At 48.3% G+C, this 26,902-nt stretch overlaps 1 protein-coding gene across 8 annotated transcripts in view; it reads right to left on the reverse strand.

Moving 5' to 3' along the window:
• The window catches only part of MAPK8IP1 (mitogen-activated protein kinase 8 interacting protein 1), a 171,867-nt gene that overhangs the window by 43,816 nt on the left and 101,149 nt on the right, over window positions 1–26,902 (reverse strand). For 6 of the 8 annotated variants that reach the window (XM_063944317.1, XM_063944312.1, XM_063944311.1 and 3 more), the window contains exon 2: window positions 26,508–26,622. In XM_063944317.1, the coding sequence (XP_063800387.1) occupies window positions 26,508–26,622 (115 nt within the window). Of the gene's footprint in view, window positions 1–15,464; window positions 15,635–26,507; window positions 26,623–26,902 lie in introns of those variants that run through there. The other 2 variants (XM_063944318.1, XM_063944316.1) reach the window with 2 other exon arrangements.

The raw sequence follows: 26,902 nt of genomic DNA on the forward strand, positions 1-26,902 counted from the left end.
GGGTCTTGGCATTACAGTTGTGCCGAGCAGCTACTTGGTCGGGGTCAAACACCTTTGCAAAGTTCTATAAGTTTGATATCCTGGCTGAGGAGGACCTCCTGTTTGCTCAATCGGTGCTGCAGAGTCATCCGCACTCTCCCGCCCGTTTGGGAGCTTTGGTATAATCCCCATGGTCCTTACGGAGTCCCCAGCATCCTCTAGGACGTTAGAGAAAATAAGATTTTACACTTACCGGTAAATCTATTTCTCGTAGTCCGTAGAGGATGCTGGGCGCCCGTCTCAAGTGCGGACTACTTCTGCAAGACTTGTATATAGTTTTTAATACACCTATATATGTCTCAGGTGATATAAAGGTTCAGCCGTGTGAAAAAAAAGGGTATCCAATATATTAAATCCTAATTGTGCAATAGGGAGGGAACAGGAGAATTTGTAGATGTAGTTCCAGATAAATGTAAACATATACTACCTCTCCGGCAAGGGCTGGTATAAACTTGGCCGGGCGTCCCCGGCTAGTGAGTCCTGCGTTGCCCGATGTTCTGCACAGAGGAGAGGAGTATTGCGGTGCCCAGTGCCGAGCACCTCCCAATAGAAAGAGATGTATGATCGTCTCCTGTATTCCTGATCATACCTTTGATAAAGTCACGTGATCGTGACGAAACGCGTCAGTACCCCGCCTTCCATACACCTGGTTCAGGTGAATTTATCCTGTGCAATCCACACAGCTTCTCTTCCATCCAGCTGACCGGCTGACCGCGGCAAGAAACCGCCTTTGACTTTCCGACAGCAGCTTGCTATCACCGCCGGCCAGCGATCACGAGAACAGGAGACGACCGCACGTTTCCTCCTGGCGGCAGGTACTCAGCATTGGGTTACCCACCTTTCCGCTCCGCTGTGCAATCACATTGTGCATTTCAGCAGCTTGCTTCATCGCCGGCTGGCGATCAGGAATACAGGAGACGAGTATACATCTCTTTCCATTGGGAGGTGCTCGGCACTGGGCACCGCAATACTCCTCTCCTCTGTGCAGAACATCGGGCAACGCAGGACTCACTAGCCGGGGACGCCCGGCCAAGTTTATACCAGCCCTTGCCGGAGAGGTAGTATATGTTTACATTTATCTGGAACTACATCTACAAATTCTCCTGTTCCCTCCCTATTGCACAATTAGGATTTAATATATTGGATACCCTTTTTTTTCACACGGCTGAACCTTTATATCACCTGAGACAGATATAGGTGTATTATTAATCTACATGTTTTATAACTATATTGATTAAGAGAATAAATTCTTTACATTTTATACGTTGTGCTCTCTATTTTATATAGCTGCTGACACACAGCGCAGCCACTTTTCTTGCTCTATAGTCTTCCAATCCATCTCACATAGTGGTGTGGCAAGCGCAGTGTCTCAGGATCCTGTTGTACCTTAATCTGTTGGTTTTATTTAAATGATTGATTTGTTTGAGGCGCTGAACAAGTAGTTTCTTTTGTTGTTCTATATAGTTTTTGCTGACATAAGGGTTATGTGTTGGTTAATCGGTTGAACCGAGGCTACTGTATGTTGTTGTTCATACTGTTAACTGGGTAGTTTATCGCAAGTTATACGGTGTGATTGGTGTGGCTGGTATGAATCTTGCCCTTGGATTAACAAAATCCTTTCCTCGTACTGACCATCTCCTCCGGGCACAGTTTCCCTAACTGAGGTCTGGAGGAGGGGCATAGAGGGAGGAGCCAGTGCACACCCAGAATCCAAAGTCTTTCTTAAAGTGCCCATGTCTCCTGCGGAGCCCGTCTATTCCCCATGGTCCTTACGGAGTCCCCAGCATCCTCTACGGACTACGAGAAATAGATTTACCGGTAGGTGTAAAATCTTATTTTCTCTCCTGGGCCAATATTTACTAAAAAATCGAGTTTGTCCGATTTGTGTTTTTTTTTCTAAGTCCCAACACGGGAATTCACTAAGCACAAATCTCGGCAGTGTTTGGACTATTCGTAATGGTTTGAATGACAAAGGTCAGAAACCTGAATGAATAGACCATCGGTCAAACGCGGCTATTATTTCATACAATACGGGTATTCACTACTCATTCGTATTTGGGTGTTAGTCTCTGAGTGGTCAAGTGCAGGTGTATTTTTTTGCGAATCATTAAAAAAAGCAGCAAAAAAATAGATCTGCTTTTTCCAGTCGAGTTTGGATAATCATGCACGGATCAGTGAGATCTGTGCATGGTTATCTATGGGAAAGGGTCTGTTTACTGTAAAAAATTGTAAAAAAAATTGCGTGGGGTCCCCCCTCCTAAGCCAAACCAGCCTCGGGCTCTTTGAGCCGGTCCTGGTTGAAAAAATATGGGGGAAAAATTGACAGGGGTTCCCCCATATTTGATCAACCAGCACCGGGCTCTGCGCCTGGTCCTGGTGCAAAAAATACGGGGGACAAAAAGTGTAGGGGTCCCCTGTATTTTTTGAACCAGCACCGGGCTCCACTAGTCAGAGAGATAATGCCACAGCCGGGGGACACTTTTATATAGGTCCCTGCGGCCCTGGCATTAAATCACTAACTAGTCACCCCCGGGGTACCCTGGAGGAGTGGGGACCCCTTAAATCAAGGGGTCCCCCCCCTCCAGCCACCCAAGGACCAGGGGTGAAGCCCAAGGTTGTCCCCCCCATCCATGGGCTGCGGATGGGGGGCTGATAGCCAAGTGTAAAATAAAAGAATATTGTTTTTTGCACAAGAACTACAAGTCCCTGCAAGCCTCCCCCGCAAGCTGGTACTTGGAGAACCACAAGTACCAGCATGGGGGGTTAAACGGGCCCGCTGGTACCTATAGTTCTTCTGCAAAAAAAATACCCAAATAAAAACAGGACACACACACCTTGAAAGTACAACTTTATTACATTCATTCCGACACACACATACTTACCTATGTTCAGATGCCGACTCGGCCCACGTCTCGACATCGATTCCAGGGTAGCTGAAAATAAAATTATACTCACCTAAATCCAGTGTGTCGTGTCCTTTGTTTATAATCCACGTACTTGGCAAAAAAACAAACCGCATACCCGATCCACGCACTGAATGGGGTCCCGTGTTTACACATGGGACCCCTTTCCCCATCTGCTGGGACCCCCCCTGACTCCTGTCAAAGAGGGTCCCTTCAGCCAATCAGGGAGCGCCACGTCGTGGCACCCTCCTGATTGGCTGTGACCTCCTGTAGTGTCAGTGAGGCTGTGCAGTGAAGATACAATGTAGCGCATAGGCGCACCATTGTATCCAATGATGGGAACTTTGCGGTCAGCAGTTGACCGCGAGTAACCTCAACCGCTGACCGCAAAGTTCCCATCATTGGATTCCGCTCGCCACCCCTGTCGGGATTGTGGTCGGGATTCCGGCGTCGGTATTTCGACCGCCGGGATCCCGTCCAGCGGGATTACGTACTGATCCCCTCTGTGGGCCTAAGTCAGCATGGATCACTATTCAGAGAAATCGCAAATCGAGCGATCGTCGACCGACTGCGCATGTGTAGCGTTCACACTGCGCAGACGCAGGGGGTAATAGCGACAGAAACTGCATACAGATCGTAATCGCAATGAAATCACTGTTTGACTGAAAGGAAGCAGACGTGACCAGGCGATTTTGGGGAGGGTATCAGACGTCAGCGCAGACCGCTTCCAGGCCGTCTCAGTCACAGATTACTGGCAGCCTCAGACCTCCTCACATTTGCTCAGATGGAAAAAAAATGTCAATGTTTAGGAAATTGCGTATGCATCTGCGAATGGATAGCGATCTTCGATGCATTCGCAAATTTGAACGGGGAGTTTTTTCTTTCTGTCGGGCAACGCCTTTCTACTCGCAGACAACTGCAATTTCTCAGACTAGCGATCGATGCTGAATTAGGCCCTATGTCATTTAGTTCTGTCCAAAACCAGCTTGATAAAACCTACTTATTAGCTGAACTGGGAAGCTGACATACATGAGGAACTATACGCAGAGGGCTAGTTCAGTTTATGGCAAGGGGTGGCCACATTCTCTACATGTGTACTCAACCACTGATACCTAGTGCCAACCAGATTGCCCAAGATCTACCACACTGTCAGATGACGGGCACCTTTCTCTATGCTTGGTGGGACTGCCCAGCTGTGCAGAGATTCTGGTCAGATGTCAACATTCATTCGCATTACTGACAGGTATTTAGACCTTCCATCAGATGCTATGTTGCTGTTTATATAGCTTCTTGGGTGGCCACTCGCAAATGGCAGGATTGGACTCCATGACCTAAACGGCTACTAATGTGTTTCCCAATACCATCAACAGGCACCGGATCCAGAAGCATGGGAGACTCACTGCATAGCAGGACTCGCCATACATTTAACCACGGACCTTTGCCTTATTGGGCTCCATACCTCACTTGACCGTTAAAAAGGTATACATGAAACATCATCATACTGTCACGATCCGGGTATCTGGACGCCATTTCTTACCCATCAGATGCCTCCTAAGGCTGGCTCAGCGCTCCAGGACCGGATCAGCTCAGGCCCTCAGTTGTGACACATACATATACATCCAGGCCATGATTTCAGGACATTTACTTAGAAGATCAACCTACTTTAAAATAACCATGTGGTTTTATAATGAGCAACTAATTGGAGCAATTTTATCTATATTTTTTAAGTGGCTGTTTTTATGGGTATGGGTCGACAGTGTCTAGGTCGGCACACATTAGGTCGACATGGCCATTAGGCCGACATGAACAAGGTCGACATGAGTTTTTTAATGTTTTTTTGTGTCGTTTTCTTTGTAAGGTGACCGAGAACCCCAATTAGTGCACCGTGTCCCCTCGCATGGCGAGCGACTTCAGGCAAGGTTCCTCGCTGCGATTGGCACAGGTTACTGCTCCCAATTGTAGTCCATATGGATAGTAAAGTATGAAAAATGTAAAAAAAAAAAAAAGTGGAAAAACGCACGTCAATCTTTTTTCACGTCGACTTGATGACCGTGTCGACATATTTACAGCGTCGACCTAGTTGCTTTCGAACAATAGGCGTCGACCTAAGGTGTGTCGACCTAAGTGCTGTTGACCCAGAGTCCGGATACCGTTTTTATTACATTTAATTTATTTTCCTTTATTATTACAATTTTTTTGAAATAAATTGTTTTAGTTATTTGTTGTACAACTGTTCTTTTTCTGTTTGGTCATTATTCAAAAGAATTTATATTCGTAGTACCATCCTCATTTTTGTTAAATTGTTTATTCATAAAGGTAAAAACAATTAATGTTCGATTAGGACAGGCTTCTTTATAATTATTAATTTATTAATATTCATTTATATACTAATAAACTTTTGGGTTTTATAATAGCTAGAATCTGAGTGGTTGCTATAGGCAACATCTCCACTTCTATAAACCCGCACTTTAGTAAATATACAACACAGGATCTGATTGGTTGCTATGGGCAACCCTACCATGTTACATTTTTAGAAGCTTTAAGGGTATATTCAATTGAAGTCGAAAGCTGCTGTCTGTCGAAAAGATGGAAGTTTTCGACTTTTTTAGGTCGGAAGGGGTTCCGACCTATTCAATCTATCCCTTGTCGAAAAGCACGTGGATCGGCGGAATAGCTGCCAATCTGCGTGCTTCTTTCGAAAACGGGGCCAAAGCCGACAGGTTTTGGCCCCCGTTTCGACCACCTCATTTCGACTTTAAAAAAAGTTGAATTGAGATGCGGGAGCAGAGACGGGGGAGAGGAGGAGATGGGGGGGGGAGACGCGGAGGAGACGGGACGGGGGGGGGAGACGGCGGACAGCTGCGGGCAGACGGGGGTGAGCAGTGCTACAGCAGCGGCTCCAGCAAGTGTAGCCGGAGGATGTGTCACAGCCACCGCTCACGGCAGCGTCCACCCGGCTCCTGCAAGCGAGACCTGTAGCGCTGCTCTCCCCCGTCTGCCCGCGGCTCTCCCCCGTCTCAGCTCCCGCATCTCAATTCGACTCTTTTTCAAGTTGAATTCAGATGGCATTGAATAGTCCTGGTCGGATCCATTCTGACAAATGAATGTCGGAATGGATCCGACTTCAATTGAATATACCCCTTAGTAGTAAATCTACCTCTTGGCATATTACAGTTGGAGCTATGATATGTTGTGGTTAGAATCAGGGGATGTAGCTGCTGCGTTTGGCTCTTCCAGGGGCATAATAAGAGGGAGGGTGGCCCTTGTGCTGTCTCCGTCTAGGCCACAACCTCTCTAGATGTAGGCGCAAGTAAGTAGACTCTGGCACTATACCATAGTCCTATGTGCAGGTCTCCGGGAAAATGGTGTGCAAAGCCAGGGAAATAGGCCTAGCACCATTTTTCTGGTAATTTGTGCAGCCTTGCAGATGCGGGACTCTGGTGAGGTAAGTATTGAAGAACATGGGTAAAGGGTGTGGCCCCCTCTGGACCAGGGGCCCATGTGCACCGCAGACCCTGCACCCATTATAAATACAACATTGGACTCTTTTATAGGATTACAAGTGCCATAGTGTTGTCATTGGTTTCCCAGTCAGCACAAGCCCTGTTGGAGAACTATAAATAAATATAAATAAAATTATTCTTAATTATATAATAATAAATTAGCACAAAGGAAAGAAGCAAGCACATACAGTAAGTGTGCTACAGGTTAATTAATATCCTAGTGCAGGCAATCAACTGGCTTCTGTGCTCCCAGGCCCCGCAGTCTCTCTCCTGTCTAGAACAAGGCCGGCAGTCCATAAAAGTGATGATAACGCGTTGGCCGCACCACTCATTTCATCTTGGCTGAGACAACTGGCTCGGGTATGTGATAGCCTCAAGGCAGCCTGGGACATCTGTCGGGCTCCCTGCAATGCCATATGGATGGCATATGAAATGAAGTTTGAGGAAGGCTCCAGAAACCAATAACAGAGATGGCAAGACGTCTGCTGGAAAGCTCTAATATCCACGTAGTGTTCCAACGGCACGTCAGCGCTGTCACTACGCAATTCAGTCTGCTTCAATAATAAACACAAGTTCAATCAGCGAATGTAAATAACCGCTCATCTTCTGCAGAACAGAGAACTGCTATGGACTTGGCTGGAGTTAGGGGCCTACTGACCAATAAGCCCATTTATTTCTGTGCACACAAATGGGGGAGCACCAAGCCACAAAAGTGTGAAGCATTTTGTAGGCAATGTTCACCTGTTAAGGCCATCCTGAGAGGACAGAACAAATACTGTGGCAGTACTAGGAGGAACTAGCCCTGCACGGGCACGTGGGAAGCTGGCTGGTCATGCCACAGGCAGGAGGTCACTGCTATCGCTGATGGTGACTATGTTATATCAGGTGAAACGAGAAAAAAGCTGTATCACTTGCACACACACACGTTTTCACTTCACTCTTTAATAAATCAGTTACTCAGATCCACTGGGCGAGATGCATTAGTGATAGAATTATGTGGGGACTGCTGTGCCGCGGGACCTGAGCAGATGTCTGCGATATCTGCAGCGGGCCCTATTAATACATATGGGGATCTGTATGTGATGAGCTTATCCTCCGAAGACGGCGGTTTCAGAAGAATTTACCTTATTTTATATTGTGATACATCCCACCCCATATGTTACTCACTGCCACTGTATCCTGTGCGCTCCACAAAATCTGGATTAAAAAATAAATAAATTGATTATATGAGAACTTCCAGAATTTGTGGCCCCAAAACAACCGCAATGCTAAACAGTCCAGTGTCAGCCTGTGAGCAGTTATCTTCTAACAGCAATAACAGGATGCGTCTGTGGCTGGCTTTATACTGTCCACTGTGTGTTCATGGCATTACACACTGCACTGCATTATACAATACACTGCATCCAGTGCAGAACACTGCATTATACAATACACTGCATCCAGTGCAGAACACTGCATTATACGTTACACTGCATTATACAATACACTGCATCCCGTGCAGTACACTACATTTTACATCACACTGCATTATACAATACACTGCATCCAGTGCAGAACACTGCATTATACGTTACACTGCATTATACAATACACTGCATCCCGTGCAGTACACTACATTTTACATCACACTGCATTATACAATCCACTGCATCCAGTGCAGTACACTGCATTATACATTACACTGCATTATACAATACACTGCATCCAGTGCAGTACACTGCATTATACATTACACTGCATTATACAATACACTGCATCCAGTGCAGTACACTGCATTATACATTACAATGCATTATACAATACACTGCATCCAGTGCAGTACACTGCATTATACAATACACAGCATCCTGTGCAGTACACTGCATTATACATTACAATGAATTATACAATACACTGCGTTCATTACAGTACTCAGCATTATACACTACACCTCATTTAGAGCTTTACCTGCATTACACAATACACTGCATTCAGTGCAGTACTCTGCATTATACACTACACTGCATTCAGTACAGTACTCCGCATTATACGTACACTACACTGCATTTAGAGCTTTACCTGCATTATACAATACACTGCACTCAGTGCAGTACTCTGCATTATAGACTACACTGCATTCAGTGCAGTACACACTACACAGATTTTCCTTTTAATAAATGCTTAAACTCAAACGTGTTACTTTAAGTCCAATAGCTAAATGACTTTGCGGCCTATATATTACAGGGTGAAAAGCCCTATTGCCAGTGAAAATAGGTGTTTGTTCCAGTGAAATAGCTTGTACCCCTTCCCTCCTATATACCAATGATGCCCCCACCAGTGCTAGATACCGCAGCGAGCAATGTCTATTCTGTTACTGTCACCTCAGGTTGACACTAATCAAAGGGAAGCAACTTCTCCACAGGCTCACTTCTTCACTGGCTCACTTCACTGGCTCACTTCTCTCCCCTGGCTCGCTCACTTTTCTCCACTGGCTCATTTCATTTCTCACTTCTCTCCACAGGCTCACTTCTCTCCACAGGCTCCACTGGCTCACTTCTCTCCACTGGCTCACTTCTCTCCACTGGCTCACTTCTCTCCACTGGCTCACTTCTCTCCACTGGCTCACTTCACTTCTCTCCACAGGCTCACTTCTCTCCACAGGCTCACTTCTCTCCACTGGCTCACTTCACTTCTCTCCACTGGCTCACTTCTCTCCACTGGCTCACTTCTCTCCACTGGCTCACTTCTCTCCTCTGGCTCACTTCTCTCCTCTGGCTCACTTCTCTCCACTGGCTCACTTCACTTCTCTCCACAGGCTCACTTCTCTCCTCACTTCTCTCCACAGGCTTACTTCTCTCCACGGGCTCACTTCTCTTCACGGGCTCACTGCTCTCCTCACTTCTCTCCACAGGCTCACTTCTCTCCACGGGCTCACTTCTCTCCACTGGCTCACTGCTCTCCTCACTTCTCTCCACAGGCTCACTTCTCTCCTCACTTCTCTCCACAGGCTCACTTCTCTCCACTGGCTCACTTCTCTCCACTGGCTCATTTCACTTCTCACATCTCTCCACAGGCTCACTTCTCTCCACAGGCTCCACTGGCTCACTTCTCTCCACTGGCTCATTTCACTTCTCACATCTCTCCACAGGCTCACTTCTCTCCACAGGCTCCACAGGCTCACTTCTCTCCACAGGCTCACTTCTCTCCTCACTTCTCTCCACGGGCTCACTTCTCCACGGGCTCACTTCTCTCCTCTCTTCTCTCCACTGGCTCACTTCTCTCCTCACTTCTCTCCACAGGCTCACTTCTCTCCACTGGCTCACTTCTCTCCTCACTTCTCTCCATAGGCTCACTTCTCTCCTCACTTCTCTCCACAGGCTCACTTCTCTCCTCACTTCTCTCCACGGGCTCACTTCTCTCCACAGGCTCACTTCTCTCCTCACTTCTCTCCACTGGCTCACTTTTCTCCTCACTTCTCTCCACAGGCTCACTTCTCTCCACTGGCTCACTTCTCTCCTCACTTCTCTCCACAGGCTCACTTCTCTCCACAGGCTCACTTCTCTCCACTGGCTCACTTCTCTCCATTGGCTCATTTCACTTCTCACATCTCTCCACAGGCTCACTTCTCTCCACAGGCTCCACTGGCTCACTTCTCTCCACAGGCTCTACTGGCTCACTTCTCTCCACTGGCTCATTTCACTTCTCACATCTCTCCACAGGCTCACTTCTCTCCACAGGCTCCACAGGCTCACTTCTCTCCACGGGCTCACTTCTCTCCACGGGCTCACTTCTCTCCTCTCTTCTCTCCACTGGTTCACTTCTCTCCTCACTTCTCTCCACAGGCTCACTTCTCTCCACTGGCTCACTTCTCTCCACTGACTCACTTCTCTCCTCACTTCTCTCCAAAGGCTCACTTCTCTCCTCACTTCTCTCCACAGGCTCACTTCTCTCCTCACTTCTCTCCACGGGCTCACTTCTCTCCACGGGCTCACTTCTCTTCTCTCCTCTCTTCTCTCCACTGGCTCACTTCTCTCCTCACTTCTCTCCACAGGCTCACTTCTCTCCACTGGCTCACTTCTCTCCTCACTTCTCTCCATAGGCTCACTTCTCTCCTCACTTCTCTCCACAGGCTCACTTCTCTCCTCACTTCTCTCCACGGGCTCACTTCTCTCCACAGGCTCACTTCTCTCCTCACTTCTCTCCACTGGCTCACTTCTCTCCTCACTTCTCTCCACAGGCTCACTTCTCTCCACTGGCTCACTTCTCTCCTCACTTCTCTCCACAGGCTCACTTCTCTCCTCACTTCTCTCCACAGGCTCACTTCTCTCCACAGGCTCACTTCTCTCCACTGGCTCACTTCTCTCCACTGGCTCACTTCTCTCCACTGGCTCACTTCTCTCCACTGGCTCATTTCACTTCTCACATCTCTCCACAGGCTCACTTCTCTCCACAGGCTCCACTGGCTCACTTCTCTCCACAGGTTCCACTGGCTCACTTCTCTCCACTGGCTCATTTCACTTCTCACATCTCTCCACAGGCTCACTTCTCTCCACAGGCTCCACAGGCTCACTTCTCTCCACAGGCTCACTTCTCTCCTCACTTCTCTCCACGGGCTCACTTCTCTCCACGGGCTCACTTCTCTTCTCTCCACTGGCTCACTTCTCTCCTCACTTCTCTCCACAGGCTCACTTCTCTCCACTGGCTCACTTCTCTCCTCACTTCTCTCCATAGGCTCACTTCTCTCCTCACTTCTCTCCACAGGCTCACTTCTCTCCTCACTTCTCTCCACTGGCTCACTTCTCTCCTCACTTCTCTCCACAGGCTCACTTCTCTCCTCACTTCTCTCCACTGGCTCACTTCTCTCCTCACTTCTCTCCACAGGCTCACTTCTCTCCACTGGCTCACTTCTCTCCTCACTTCTCTCCACAGGCTCACTTCTCTCCTCACTTCTCTCCACAGGCTCACTTCTCTCCACTGGCTCACTTCTCTCCATTGGCTCATTTCACTTCTCACATCTCTCCACAGGCTCACTTCTCTCCACAGGCTCCACTGGCTCACTTCTCTCCACAGGCTCTACTGGCTCACTTCTCTCCACTGGCTCATTTCACTTCTCACATCTCTCCACAGGCTCACTTCTCTCCACAGGCTCCACAGGCTCACTTCTCTCCACGGGCTCACTTCTCTCCACGGGCTCACTTCTCTCCTCTCTTCTCTCCACTGGTTCACTTCTCTCCTCACTTCTCTCCACAGGCTCACTTCTCTCCACTGGCTCACTTCTCTCCACTGACTCACTTCTCTCCTCACTTCTCTCCAAAGGCTCACTTCTCTCCTCACTTCTCTCCACAGGCTCACTTCTCTCCTCACTTCTCTCCACGGGCTCACTTCTCTCCACGGGCTCACTTCTCTTCTCTCCTCTCTTCTCTCCACTGGCTCACTTCTCTCCTCACTTCTCTCCACAGGCTCACTTCTCTCCACTGGCTCACTTCTCTCCTCACTTCTCTCCATAGGCTCACTTCTCTCCTCACTTCTCTCCACAGGCTCACTTCTCTCCTCACTTCTCTCCACGGGCTCACTTCTCTCCACAGGCTCACTTCTCTCCTCACTTCTCTCCACTGGCTCACTTCTCTCCTCACTTCTCTCCACAGGCTCACTTCTCCCCACTGGCTCACTTCTCTCCTCACTTCTCTCCACAGGCTCACTTCTCTCCTCACTTCTCTCCACAGGCTCACTTCTCTCCACAGGCTCACTTCTCTCCACTGGCTCACTTCTCTCCACTGGCTCACTTCTCTCCACTGGCTCACTTCTCTCCACTGGCTCATTTCACTTCTCACATCTCTCCACAGGCTCACTTCTCTCCACAGGCTCCACTGGCTCACTTCTCTCCACAGGTTCCACTGGCTCACTTCTCTCCACTGGCTCATTTCACTTCTCACATCTCTCCACAGGCTCACTTCTCTCCACAGGCTCCACAGGCTCACTTCTCTCCACAGGCTCACTTCTCTCCTCACTTCTCTCCACGGGCTCACTTCTCTCCACGGGCTCACTTCTCTCCTCTCTTCTCTCCACTGGCTCACTTCTCTCCTCACTTCTCTCCACAGGCTCACTTCTCTCCACTGGCTCACTTCTCTCCTCACTTCTCTCCATAGGCTCACTTCTCTCCTCACTTCTCTCCACAGGCTCACTTCTCTCCTCACTTCTCTCCACGGGCTCACTTCTCTCCTCACTTCTCTCCACAGGCTCACTTCTCTCCTCACTTCTCTCCACTGGCTCACTTCTCTCCTCACTTCTCTCCACAGGCTCACTTCTCTCCACTGGCTCACTTCTCTCCTCACTTCTCTCCACAGGCTCACTTCTCTCCTCACTTCTCTCCACAGGCTCACTTCTCTCCACTGGCTCACTTCTCTCCTCACTTCTCTCCACAGGCTCACTTCTCTCCTCACTTCTCTCCACAGGCTCACTTCTCTCCACTGGCTCACTTCTCTCCATTGGCTCATTTCACTTCTCACATCTCTCCACAGGCTCACTTCTCTCCACAGGACAACACACTTAACTGCTATACAGCGCCTATAGATTATGGCAGATAAATAATTAAAACATTCCTAATTAGGTACACCTCCTGAGAAACTGCGCAAGCCGAGAACACTATGTGGAGTGTGCAAAAGGAACAATATAACAAAGAAAAAACGGCTGCGCTGTGTCAGGAGATGATGTGTATAAAGAGAGCCGACATGTAAACAGTTGTCAATATTTAATGCAATTCATATAATTAAAAAACCAGTAGATAAATATGTGTGAATCAATCACATGAAATAAAACACAACTCAAAGACTCAGGGGTAAAATCAGCTCAGCAGGAGCGTTATATACGGATTTAGGACCCAATTATGGCAAGTGTCCGTTTTCCATGGGCTAGATAGCCATATCATCAGTTGGTTGCCAATAGATGGGCACAGAAAGTTCCAAATAAATTGTGTGCTTGCAGAAGTTAGGATATGATCAGTAGAGTGTATTTACCTCTCCAGTGGGCTGGGCGAGAGTCGGGCGTCCCCGACTAACCGTCTTAGACCCCGCCCTCCACACACCTCGCTCAGGTAGCTACAGGTGTTGCTTGCACGGACTAGGATTGAATCTTGCCCAGGCTGCAAAATACTTTGAGACCGAACGCTGGATATCACGTCTCTACAGCCAGCTACTCCTCCCAGAGATCTCCATTCCTCCCCGCCGCCGTGTGGACGTGGGCATTGCAGGACGGTTAGTCGGGGACGCCCGACTCTCGCCCAGCCCACTGGAGAGGTAAATACACTCTACTGATCATATCCTAACTTCTGCAAGCACACAATTTATTTGGAACTTTCTGTGCCCATCTATTGGCAACCAACTGATGATATGGCTATCTAGCCCATGGAAAACGGACACTTGCCATAATTGGGTCCTAAATCCGTATATAAAGCTCCTGCTGAGCTGATTTTACCCCTGAGTCTTTGAGTTGTGTTTTATTTCATGTGATTGATTCACACATATTTATCTACTGGTTTTTTAATTATATGAATTGCATTAAATATTGACAACTGTTTACATGTCGGCTCTCTTTATACACATCATCTCCTGACACACAGCGCAGCCGTTTTTTCTTTGTTATATCACTTCTCTCCACAGGCTCCACTGGCTCACTTCTCTCCACAGGCTCACTTCTCTCCACTGGCTCACTTCTCTCCACTGGCTCACTTCTCTCCACAGGCTCACTTCTCTCCACTGGCTCACTTCTCTCCACTGGCTCATTTCTCCACTATTTTCACTGATTCATGAATAGACCCCTTACTGACTAAACAAATGATGTACTTCAGTGCAGAGCTCTGTAATATATACACGGCTAGCTACTGCCTTGTCCTGGTGGAGATGTGGAAGTGTGTGGACACTATATATGTGTGTGGGTACCTTATATACAGTATAATGGGGCGGATTCCTAGTAGTACGCATCTGTGGCCCCATTTCCATACGGCCCAGGCAGCCTGCTTGCTAGCATATGCATGAATCCACCCGTGTATGCCGAACATCCGCATGCGTGCATGGGGAATGCTGCCCCACCCACAGACCATTTGCACGCCTACGTGGGGAATGTCGCCCCACCCACAGACCATTTGCACGCCTACGTGGGGAATGCCGCCCCTTTCCATAGACCATCCGCATGCCTGCGTAGGGAATGCCGCCCCGCCCACAGACCACTCCCGCACCTGCCTGGGGAATTCCACCCCGCCCACAGAACATCTGCGCGCCTGTGTGGGGAATGCCGCCCCAACAGTGATCCCGCTCACTGATTATCCATCTGTTGCCGCAGTTACCATCATTAGTATCTGGGCCCGCTCCATGCGGGATGTTAAAGATCCCTCAGATAGGCACCCCATCTGGCACGCTACTGACGCTGGCCTACACGCCTGCTGCACTCTTGTGAGATGCGTCCTAGTCAGGCCCTATCTGTACTGCTTTATTGTTATATATTATGTGTACTGCTATAGTTTTATTTTTATATAGTATATGCTTCCTTTAAGTTTAAAAGTCTTTTCAATAGCTGTGGAATTGCGGAGCAATGTCCCTCATATTGCTCTGCGTAAAAAGTCACTTCATTGCTGTGACATGGATGATAATAATTTGCCCCGGGGCAGAGAAGAAGAAGGAGAAAGGAGAAAGAGGGGGAGAGAGGAGAAGGAGAGAGAAGGAGAAGAAGGGGGAGAGAGGAGAAGGAGAAGGAGGGGGAGAGAGGAGAAGAAGGAGAAGGAGAAAAAAAGTGCCTCTGTGCCCTGTTTTAGAGGGTGGCTGCAAATCCCCAATGACCGCTCAGAATGTCCACCACAACAAAGCCGCATGAGGACGCAGTGGCTGGCTGTGACACGCCCACAAGACACGATATGCCTGCGTTTGACTAACCACGCAATACCCCCCCTCATTACCTCTCATAAACACACACCAGCTGTCAATCACCCTGCATCCAAATTCTTACTGCAACCAAAGTCAGTAATAGTAATTAAAAAACAAAATCACTGAACTCTGTAAACATGGCGTTGCTTCCACCTCTGATTCAGGTCCTGGGTCTTCCTCATACGCTCAGTGACCTATAAGAGTCAGCTGGAAGTACGCACCAATTGGTCTTTTTGTTTAAGGCTGTATCCTCACACCGTGCGCATTCAGCGCTGACAGGGGTTAGGGCCATACGTCTTCATCTAGTTCTTGAAACAGTCGTTGAGTGTCAGGTAAAGAGCTTCACTGTTTGCCACAGAGAATTGAATGGTGTAAGACAAAATGCAGGGGATATTTATGACATGTAGGAGACGTACTGTAGGAGAGAACAACAATTGCTAGACAAAAGAACATATGACAAGGAATCATGTTCTGCCCTTTAGCCGGGGTTACATCATCAGAGAACCTTTGTTTATGTGTCTGTACAGAATCCCTGTGCCTCCACCTAAATATACTACATACAGTATACATTGTTTGTATTCTTTGGTGTTAAGGTAAAGGCTTCAGGTGGGGGTCATTCCGAGTTGATCGTCGTAGCTGTGTTGAGACGTCACGCCGCCCCCCCCCCCCCCCCCCCACGGTCCGGCCACGCCTGCGTTGGCCGGACCGCTCCCCCTAAATGGTGGCTTAACGCCACCATCCAGCCCCCTCCCGCCCAGCGACCATCTCTATCTCAGAGGCGATCGCTAGGCAACGATGACTGCCATGCGCCGGTGCACTGCGGCGCCGGCGCAGTTCTGACCTGATCGCTGCTCTGCGACAAACTGCAGCGAGCGATCGGGTTGGAATGACCCTGAAGGCTATTAAAGTAACGCAGGTGGCGGTCAGCCAGTCTATGAGAAGATCATCATGAAATGTGTTTATAGGGGTCTATTCAATGCCTGGCGGATCCTCTCCGACGGAGAGGACCCGACAGTTCAGTATTCAATTTGCGGGCAATTCCGACAGGTTTTTGCCCATTTTCGACAATGCCGATCCGATTTTTTTAAAGTCGGGTTGACATTGTCGGAAACGGTCCACAAAACTGTCGGAATCGCCCTCAAATCCGACAAAACACGTGGATCCACTGCTAAACCGCCGATCCACGTGTTTTCCGAATCTGATTTTTTAAAAAGTCGGAAAAAGCCACACTTTTATCTGAAGGGCTGGGAAGTGGGTCTTTGTGGCAGTTGGGGGCAGTAGGATGAAGTTTTGCCTAGGGTGCAGAGAAACCTTGCACCAGCCCTGCATATAAGTATTATTAAATAATCAGGAGCGAGAAAACAGGACGACACGCCGACGTGCGATCTTCGGGTTTACTGCACCTGCTGTTTATGAAATATATAGTTGTTATTCACAATCTACAATACCTACAACACGGACACACAGAATCCAGGCTGTCGTTGGAGGAAAGCAGGGTACCCAGGGGAAACACACGCACACATGGGGAAACATATATTATTCAACATAGATTGGGCCCTGGACCGAATGAAACCCATGACCGCAGTGCTGAAAGGCAGCATTGCTTACCACTCTGCCACTGTGTTTCCCCTAGTTTCTGCCTTAAGGAGAACCCCTTACCTAAAATCTATGCACGCTCGTCTGTAGTCACTAGTATTGCTGACTTTTAGAATAAACCTCCTAGTGAAACATAAAGACGTGCACACAAAAACTGGTGGGGGCCATTAAATATGTATCTGTCCGCACATGCATAACAGAAAGCGGCATTTGGAAAATTGTTAGCCAACAGATAAAATACTGAAACTTTATATAGTACTGTGCAAACGTTTTAGGCAAGTGTGGAAAAAATGCTGCAAAGGAAGATTGCTTTCAAAAATAGAAGTGTTAACAGTTTCTTTTTTATCAATTGACCAAATGCAAAGCGAATGAACAGATGAAACATCTAAATCAATATCAATAGTTGGTGTGACCACCCTTTGCCTTCAAAACAGCATAATTTTGTTTTCTAGGTACACTTGCACAAAGTTAGTGATTTTGTAGGATTATAAGGGGTCATTCAGATCTGATCGCTAGGCAGCGATTTTTGCAGCCCTGCGCAGCCCAGGACTTACTCAGCCGCTGCGATTACATCAGCCTGTTCGGGACCGGATTTGACATTAGACACCCACCCTTCAAACGCTTGGACACGCCTGCGTTTTTCCAGACACTCCCTGAAAACGGTCAGTTGCCACCCACAAACGCCCTCTTCCTGTCAATCTCCTTGCAAACGCCTGTGCGAATGGTTCCTTCGCACAAACCCATCGCTGACTGCTGATCCCCTTTGCAGCCGCCCATCCCGCCTGCACATTGTGGTGCATACGCATGCGCAGTTCGGATCTGATCGCATGCTGCGCGAAAACGCACAGCAGCGATCAGATCTGAATGACCCCCATAGTCAGGTGTATGATTACCCAATCATACCAAACAGGTGATAATGATAATTTTCATATATAGGTTCAAACACAGTCATTAACTGAAACAGAAACAGCTCTGTAGGAGGCTTAAAACTGGATGAGGAACAGCCAAACTCTGCAACAAAGGTGATGTTGTTCAAAACCGTTTCTTGTCACAAGTCATACACTATGGCAAGACTGAGCACAGCAACAAGACTCAAGTTTGTTATACTGCATCAGCAAGGTCTCTCCCAGGCAAAGATTTCAAAGCAGACTGGGGTTTCAACTATGCTGTTCACGCCGTTTTGAAGAAGAACAAAGAAACTGGCAACGGTGAGGACCGTAGACGCAGTGGTCGGCCAAGAAACTTAGTGCTAAGATGAAAGACACATCATGCTTACTTCACTTTAAAATTGGAAGATGTCCAGCAGTGCCATCAGCTCAGAACTGGCAGAAACCAGTGGCACCCAGGTACATCCATCTACTATTAGGAGAAGTCTGGCCAGAAGTGGTCTTAATTGAAGAATTACGGCCTAAAAGCCATACCTTCAACGTGGAGACAAGGCCAAGCGAAAACATAGGAACTGGGTGCAGAAAAATGGCAGCAGGTGCTCTGAACTGGGGAGTCAACATGTCAAATATCTGGCTGTATCAGAAGGTGTCACGATCCGGGTATCTGGACGCCATTTCTTACCCATCAGATGCCTCCTAAGGCTGGCTCAGCGCTCCAGGACCGGATCCCATCTGTTATCCTGATATGTACATTCCTGTATCCTCTCCTGTCACTCTGGGACGCTGTCACAGTAAACGCCATATTACACCTGGCATGGCGTCTCCCGCGGCCTCCGCCGCCGTCCCTGAACTTCTGCATGCAGAGTGTCTGAGTGGCGATTACGTCAGCCGCGGCCTCCGCTGTGTCCGCGTGGTTGGATGTGCATCTGTCAGCCTGGCGCCTCCTGTCTCCGGTGGCCGGCGCCGCCATTACTGTTTTCATTACCACATGGATTACAAACCAAACTTCCCTCCAAGTGTCTGCATGGGCGCAGCCATCTTGGATTCTGTCAGCTGATCATTTCCACCAATCTGTTCTCAGTATTGATAATCTGCATAATTGCCTAGCCAATCCCTTCCTTGCTGCAGGTATAAATACACTGTGCCTGAGCAAGGAAGGCGTCAGTGCTTTGGTTGTCAAACCTAGTTCCTGTTTGTCTCTCTCCTGTGATTGTCTTCCAGGTTCCAGCTCCTGTCTCAAGACTTCCACCATAGAGACCTGCACCAGCATTCCACCTGCGGTGTAGCCTGACTCTCCAATCCATTGTGGATTCATCTGTTTCCTGCTACAACATTACCTGCTTCCAGCTCAGCTTCCAGCAGAGTACAGCTTCCCTTAAAGGGCCGGTGTCCTTTCTACACTTTACCACTCTCCACCGGTATTATTATTTCTCCGCTCTCAAGTTCTACATTTCAGTTCATATTTCATCGCTCCCAAGTTCATTTATTATTTAACTGGTTCCAGCCAGTATCCACTCCGTGCTAACAACAGTCTGGTTCCAGCCAGTATCCACAGCAGCTGTTTTATCTTCAGCAACCCAGCTTTTCCTGGAACACCAGCTGGCACAATCCTGGGTTATCTCCATTGCTACAGTCGGGCCTGGTAAGGACTTTCCATCTAGAAGATCATAAGAACTATCTCACACTACCAGTGCCCTGTGGCTCCTGCCATCCTGTAGTACCCAGGAACTGTATTTATTCTTTGCTGACTTTTACGTTTTCTTTTACTGCTGCTGTGTTGCGGAGTTGTCATAATAAACATCATTGACTTTTATCCAAGTTGTCGTGGTCACGCCTTCGGGCAGTTATTATTCATGTTACTTACATGTCCAGGGGTCTGATACAACCTCCCAGGTTCCGGTACATCTCAGCCCCTACAACTGAGGCTGCCTCCCGTCAGCTCAGGCCCTCAGTTGTGACAGTAAGCACTGACCTAATGAATCCAGCCGGAGACCAGGATCAAGCGGCCAGGCCGATGCAAGAACTGGCAGCCCGACTAGAACATCAGGAGGCTGCACAGGGCCACATCATCTGCTGTCTCCAGGATCTCTCTACTCGGCTGGATGGGATTCAGACAACTCTCCGTGGATCAGGCGCGTCTGGTGCGTCAACCACAGTGACTCCAGCTATAACCCCACCCACCTTACCCATTTCTGCTCCACGTCTTCATCTTCCAACGCCAGCAAAATTTGACGGATCTCCAAGATTCTGCAGGGGATTTCTCAACCAGTGTGAGATTCAGTTTGAGCTACAACCTGGCAATTTTCCCAGTGACCGTACAAAAATTGCCTACATTATTTCTCTTCTCAGTGGCTCAGCCCTTGATTGGGCATCACCGTTATGGGAGAGGTCCGACACCCTGCTATCTTCCTACACTGCCTTCGTGTCAACATTCAGGCGCATCTTCGACGAGCCAGGCCGGGTAACCTCAGCTTCATCCGAGATTCTCCGTTTACGCCAGGGGTCACGTACTGTAGGACAATATCTGATACAGTTCCAGATCCTGGCATCCGAACTGGCATGGAACGACGAGGCCCTGTATGCTGCATTCTGGCATGGCTTATCTGAGCGTATTAAAGATGAGTTAGCTACCAGAGACTTACCTTCTAAGTTAGATGAGCTAATCTCACTCTGCACGAAAGTTGATTTACGTTTCAGAGAGAGAGCAACTGAGCGTGGAAGATCATCTGCTCCAAAATCTTCTGCTCCTCCTCCTCGTCAACTGTCACCATCTAAAGATGAGCCCATGCAACTTGGCCGTTCCCGTTTAACTCCTGCTGAGCGCCGAAGACGTCTCTCCGAGTTTCTCTGTCTCTATTGTGCAGCTCCGTCTCACACCATTAATGTCTGTCCCAAACGTCCGGGAAACTCCAAATCCTAGCTCGCCAAGGAGAGGGCCGGCTAGGAGTAATGATCTCCTCTCCATCTCCTCAAGATTGTAATCTCCCAGTCTCGCTTCAAGTTGCTCAACGTTATCGGAACGTCATTGCCCTCCTTGACTCCGGAGCAGCTGGGAACTTTATTACCGAAGCCTATGTTAAACGGTGGTCCCTACCCACCGAGAGACTTCCTTCGTCCATTTCTTTAACTGCCGTGGATGGCAGCAAAATTTTTGATGCAGTTATTTCTTTAAGGACTCTACCAGTTCGTCTGAGAGTGGGAGTTCTTCATTCCGAACTTATTTCTTTTTTAGTGATTCCAAGAGCCACACATCCTGTGGTCCTGGGCCTTCCATGGCTCCGTCTTCACAATCCTACAAATGATTGGACGACTACGCAAATCCTGGCATGGGGTTCCTCCTGTGCTGAGACATGTTTGTTTAAAGTATTGCCTGTCTGTTCTTCCTCCCCCAGGTCGTCTGATGTTCCACCTCCTCCATATCAAGATTTCACAGATGTGTTCAGTAAAGCTTCTGCTGATATCCTTCCTCCTCATAGAGAATGGGACTGTCCGATTGATCTCGTTCCAGGGAAGGTTCCACCTCGAGGCCGAACTTATCCGTTGTCTCTGCCTGAGACGCATTCTATGGAGGAATATATTAAAGAGAACCTAGCAAAGGGGTTCATTCGACCTTCTTCTTCTCCAGCCGGCGCAGGCTTCTTTTTTGTAAAAAAGAAAGATGGTGGTCTGCGGCCGTGCATCGACTACAGAGGTTTGAACGACATTACCATCAAGAACCGTTATCCTTTACCCCTGATTACTGAGCTCTTTGACAGAGTTAGCGGAGCTACCATCTTTACAAAGCTGGACTTGCGAGGTGCATACAATCTCATCCGGATCCGTGAGGGTGACGAGTGGAAGACCGCCTTTAACACCCGTGACGGACATTATGAGTACCTCGTCATGCCCTTCGGATTGAGCAATGCTCCAGCTGTCTTCCAGCATTTTGTCAATGAGATCTTCAGAGACATTCTATACCGTCATGTCGTGGTCTATCTAGACGATATCCTCATTTTTGCCAACGATTTAGAGGAACATCGTTTTTGGGTTAAAGAGGTTCTGTCCCGTCTCCGTGTCAATCATCTCTATTGCAAATTAGAAAAATGCGTCTTTGAAGTCAAGTCCATTCCGTTTCTAGGGTACATTGTGTCCGGTTCCGGACTAGAGATGGATCCTGAGAAACTACAAGCAATCCAAAATTGGCCGGTACCCTTAACCCTCAAAGGGGTCCAGAGGTTCTTAGGGTTCGCCAACTATTACCGAAAGTTTATACGAGACTTTTCCACCATTGTGGCGCCTATTACTGCTTTCACTAAGAAGGGTGCTAACCCGTCCAAGTGGTCTGAAGAAGCCATGCAAGCATTTCATCTTTTAAAACAAAGGTTCATCTCTGCGCCTGTTCTGAAACAGCCTGACATCGACTCTCCTTTCATCTTAGAGGTGGATGCCTCCTCCGTTGGAGTAGGAGCGGTGTTATCTCAGAGGGCTAAAGATGGCCATTTACACCCTTGCAGTTTCTTCTCCCGGAAGTTCTCCCCAGCTGAGCGCAACTATGCCATTGGCGACCAGGAGTTGCTAGCCATCAAGCTCGCTCTAGAAGAGTGGAGGTATCTGTTGGAGGGAGCTTCTCATTCAATCACCATACTTACAGACCACAAGAACCTTTTATACCTGAAGGGCGCACAATGTCTCAACCCTCGTCAGGCCAGATGGGCACTTTTCTTTTCCAGGTTCGACTTTAAACTCCAGTTCTGTCCGGGCTCTCAGAATCGCAAGGCCGATGCCCTTTCCCGCTCATGGGAGCAAGAAAATGAGTCAGAGTCTTCAGACAAGCATCCTATTATAAATCCGTTGGCATTCTCCACGGTAGGGATGGACTCTACGCCCCCATCAGGGAAAAGTTTTGTGAAGCCGATGCTAAGGAAGAAGCTCATGCATTGGGCCCATGCTTCCCGTTTTGCCGGACATACAGGTATCCAAAAAACCCTGGAGTTTATCTCTAGGTCCTATTGGTGGCCAACTCTGAAAAAGGACGTCTTGGAGTTTATTGCATCTTGCCCAAAGTGTGCCCAACATAAAGTATCCCGCCAGTCGCCTGCGGGGCAACTGGTTCCACTATCCGTTCCCCGTCGACCATGGACCCACTTGTCGATGGATTTCATTACAGACTTACCCATGTGCAACAAGTTCAATACCATCTGGGTGGTAGTTGACCGGTTCACCAAGATGGCACACTTCATTCCTCTCACCGGTCTTCCGTCAGCTTCCAAGTTGGCTCAAGTATTCATACAAGAGATCTTCCGACTCCACGGTCTTCCTGAAGAAATCTCAGATCGAGGAGTTCAATTCACAGCCAAATTCTGGCGAAGTTTATGTCAAGTCCTCCAAGTCAAGCTAAAGTTTTCCACGGCTTACCATCCTCAGACCAATGGTCAAACCGAGAGGGTGAATCAGGACTTGGAGGCCTTCCTCCGCATCTATGTGTCCTCCTCTCAAGATGACTGGGTTCAATTACTTCCCTGGGCCGAGTTCTGTCATAACAACCAGTATCATTCTTCATCTGCTTCAACACCATTCTTCACTAACTTTGGATTCCACCCTAAAGTCCCTGAGTTCCAACCGCTTCCAGCAACTTCTGTTCCCGCAGTGGATATCACCTTGCATCAGTTTGCCAATATCTGGAAGAGCGTACGATCAGCTCTGCTCAAGGCATCGTTCAGGTACAAGAAGTTTGCGGATAAGAAGCGTCGAGCAGTTCCTGCTCTCAAGGTGGGTGATCGGGTATGGTTATCCACGAAGAATTTGAGGTTAAGAGTTCCCAGTATGAAGTTTGCACCTCGCTATATCGGTCCTTTCAAGATTGAACAAGTCATCAATCCTGTTGCTTACAGACTCCAGTTGCCTCCCTTCTTAAAAATACCCAGGACATTCCATGTTTCCCTGTTGAAACCGCTGATCTTGAATCGGTTTCATTCCTCACTTCCTCCAACTCCGAAAGTCCAAACTCAACGAGGCGTTGAGTATGAAGTGGCCAAGATCCTGGACTCACGTCACCGTTACGGTCAACTACAATATCTTATTGACTGGAAGGGTTATGGTCCTGAGGAACGTTCATGGACCAATGCTTCTGATGTCCATGCTCCTGCCTTGGTCCGGAGATTCCATTCCAAGTTTCCTCAAAAGCCAAAGAAGTGTCCTGGGGCCACTCCTAAAGGGGGGGGGGTGCTGTCACGATCCGGGTATCTGGACGCCATTTCTTACCCATCAGATGCCTCCTAAGGCTGGCTCAGCGCTCCAGGACCGGATCCCATCTGTTATCCTGATATGTACATTCCTGTATCCTCTCCTGTCACTCTGGGACGCTGTCACAGTAAACGCCATATTACACCTGGCATGGCGTCTCCCGCGGCCTCCGCCGCCGTCCCTGAACTTCTGCATGCAGAGTGTCTGAGTGGCGATTACGTCAGCCCGCGGCCTCCGCTGTGTCCGCGTGGTTGGATGTGCATCTGTCAGCCTGGCGCCTCCTGTCTCCGGTGGCCGGCGCCGCCATTACTGTTTTCATTACCACATGGATTACAAACCAAACTTCCCTCCAAGTGTCTGCATGGGCGCAGCCATCTTGGATTCTGTCAGCTGATCATTTCCACCAATCTGTTCTCAGTATTGATAATCTGCATAATTGCCTAGCCAGTCCCTTCCTTGCTGCAGGTATAAATACACTGTGCCTGAGCAAGGAAGGCGTCAGTGCTTTGGTTGTCAAACCTAGTTCCTGTTTGTCTCTCTCCTGTGATTGTCTTCCAGGTTCCAGCTCCTGTCTCAAGACTTCCACCATAGAGACCCGCACCAGCATTCCACCTGCGGTGTAGCCTGACTCTCCAATCCATTGTGGATTCATCTGTTTCCTGCTACAACATTACCTGCTTCCAGCTCAGCTTCCAGCAGAGTACAGCTTCCCTTAAAGGGCCGGTGTCCTTTCTACACTTTACCACTCTCCACCGGTATTATTATTTCTCCGCTCTCAAGTTCTACATTTCAGTTCATATTTCATCGCTCCCAAGTTCATTTATTATTTAACTGGTTCCAGCCAGTATCCACTCCGTGCTAACAACAGTCTGGTTCCAGCCAGTATCCACAGCAGCTGTTTTATCTTCAGCAACCCAGCTTTTCCTGGAACACCAGCTGGCACAATCCTGGGTTATCTCCATTGCTACAGTCGGGCCTGGTAAGGACTTTCCATCTAGAAGATCATAAGAACTATCTCACACTACCAGTGCCCTGTGGCTCCTGCCATCCTGTAGTACCCAGGAACTGTATTTATTCTTTGCTGACTTTTACGTTTTCTTTTACTGCTGCTGTGTTGCGGAGTTGTCATAATAAACATCATTGACTTTTATCCAAGTTGTCGTGGTCACGCCTTCGGGCAGTTATTATTCATGTTACTTACATGTCCAGGGGTCTGATACAACCTCCCAGGTTCCGGTACATCTCAGCCCCTACAACTGAGGCTGCCTCCCGTCAGCTCAGGCCCTCAGTTGTGACAGAAGGCAGTTTGTTTGCTGAAGGGCTGGAGAATGGTACAATAATGAGTGTCTGCAGGCAACAGTGAAGCATGGTGGAGGTTCCTTGCAAGTGCGGGGCTGCATTTCAGCAAATGGAGTTGAGGATTTAGTCAGGATTAATGGTGTCCTCAAGAAATACAGGCAGGCACTTATCCATCGTGCAATACTATTATGGAGGCGTATGATTGGCTGTATGTTTGGGGCATACTTGCCTACCCTCCCGGAAAGGCCGGGAGGCTCCCGAAAATCGGGAGGCCCTCCCGGCCCCTCGGAAAGTTGGGACAGTGTCCCGCTTTTGCTGGCAGCCTCCCGCACTTCTCCTAGGCCGCCCTCAGCAGAGAACAAGTGGGCGATCTGAAGGGGATACGATTACACGATTCGCGCTGAATCATGTCATCATAGCTCCGCCCCCTGCGGGGCCACGATGACGTGAATATGATGGCACGCCCCCAGACTGCTCACTTTCCCCACCGGCCACGCCCCCCTTAACTGCCCACATTGCCGCCGGACACCCGCCCATTAGCATACCACGTTGCAGCCTCCCGGAGAAGGGTGCCGCAAGGTAGGCACGTATATCTTCAGCGTAAACAAGAACAAGGAGTCCTGAAAGTGATTATATGGCCCCCCCAGAGCCCTGATCTCAACATCCAGTCTGTCTGGGATTACATGAAGAGACAGAAGGATTTGAACAAGCCTACATCCACAGAAGACCTGTGGTTATTTGTTCTCCAAGATGTCTGGTACAACCTACCTGCCGAGTTCCTTCAAAAACTGTGTGCAAGTGTACCTACAAGAACTGATGCTGTTTTGAAGGCAAAGGGTGGTCACACCAAATATTGATTTGATTTAGATTTCTCTTCTGTTCATTCACTTTGCATTTTGCAAATTGATTAAAAAAAACTATTAACACTTCTATTTTTGAAAGTTTTTATTTTGCAGCATTTTCCCCACACCTGCCTAAAACTTTTGCACAGTACTGTATATTGCAGGATCCGTGACTTAGCTGGCTTAAACAATTACCAAAGCCTTGTGTCTGTGTGCACAAATCCATGCATAGACTGGAAAGGGATACATAAAACATAAATGCATGCCCATACATTGTGTACTTCCACATCACAAGTTGTGTAATACGTTTTGTGCAGCCACTCACTTTGCAGTGCCGACTCTCATTACAGTGTAAACTGATCCCACATTCATCTTTGATCTCTGTGATTTCTGACAAATCTTCATCTTCAAATTCTTCCAATGTTATATCGTGTGTGAGCCTGGTGGGATAAACCAATAGGAGTGAGCATGCAAACTGGACTGAACTCATTTAGATAGGTCTCACCCAACCTAAAACCCAAGTTGCACATAAATTATAATACGTAAATGGTATTATCAGACACGTTTTAGGAGCGTCTCATAAGATATTGGAAAGAAAGCTATGGACAGTGGGGGAAGATGTTTTCCTGTACACAGCATACTTCCTGTCTGTAGTCTCATTGCAGCCAGACAGACAGTAAAAGCTGATAACAGAGAACAGTAGCCTCTCACGTTTTATCG

This window comes from Pseudophryne corroboree, chromosome 11 (assembly GCF_028390025.1).
Source record: "Pseudophryne corroboree isolate aPseCor3 chromosome 11, aPseCor3.hap2, whole genome shotgun sequence".
Classification (NCBI taxonomy): domain Eukaryota; kingdom Metazoa; phylum Chordata; class Amphibia; order Anura; family Myobatrachidae; genus Pseudophryne; species Pseudophryne corroboree.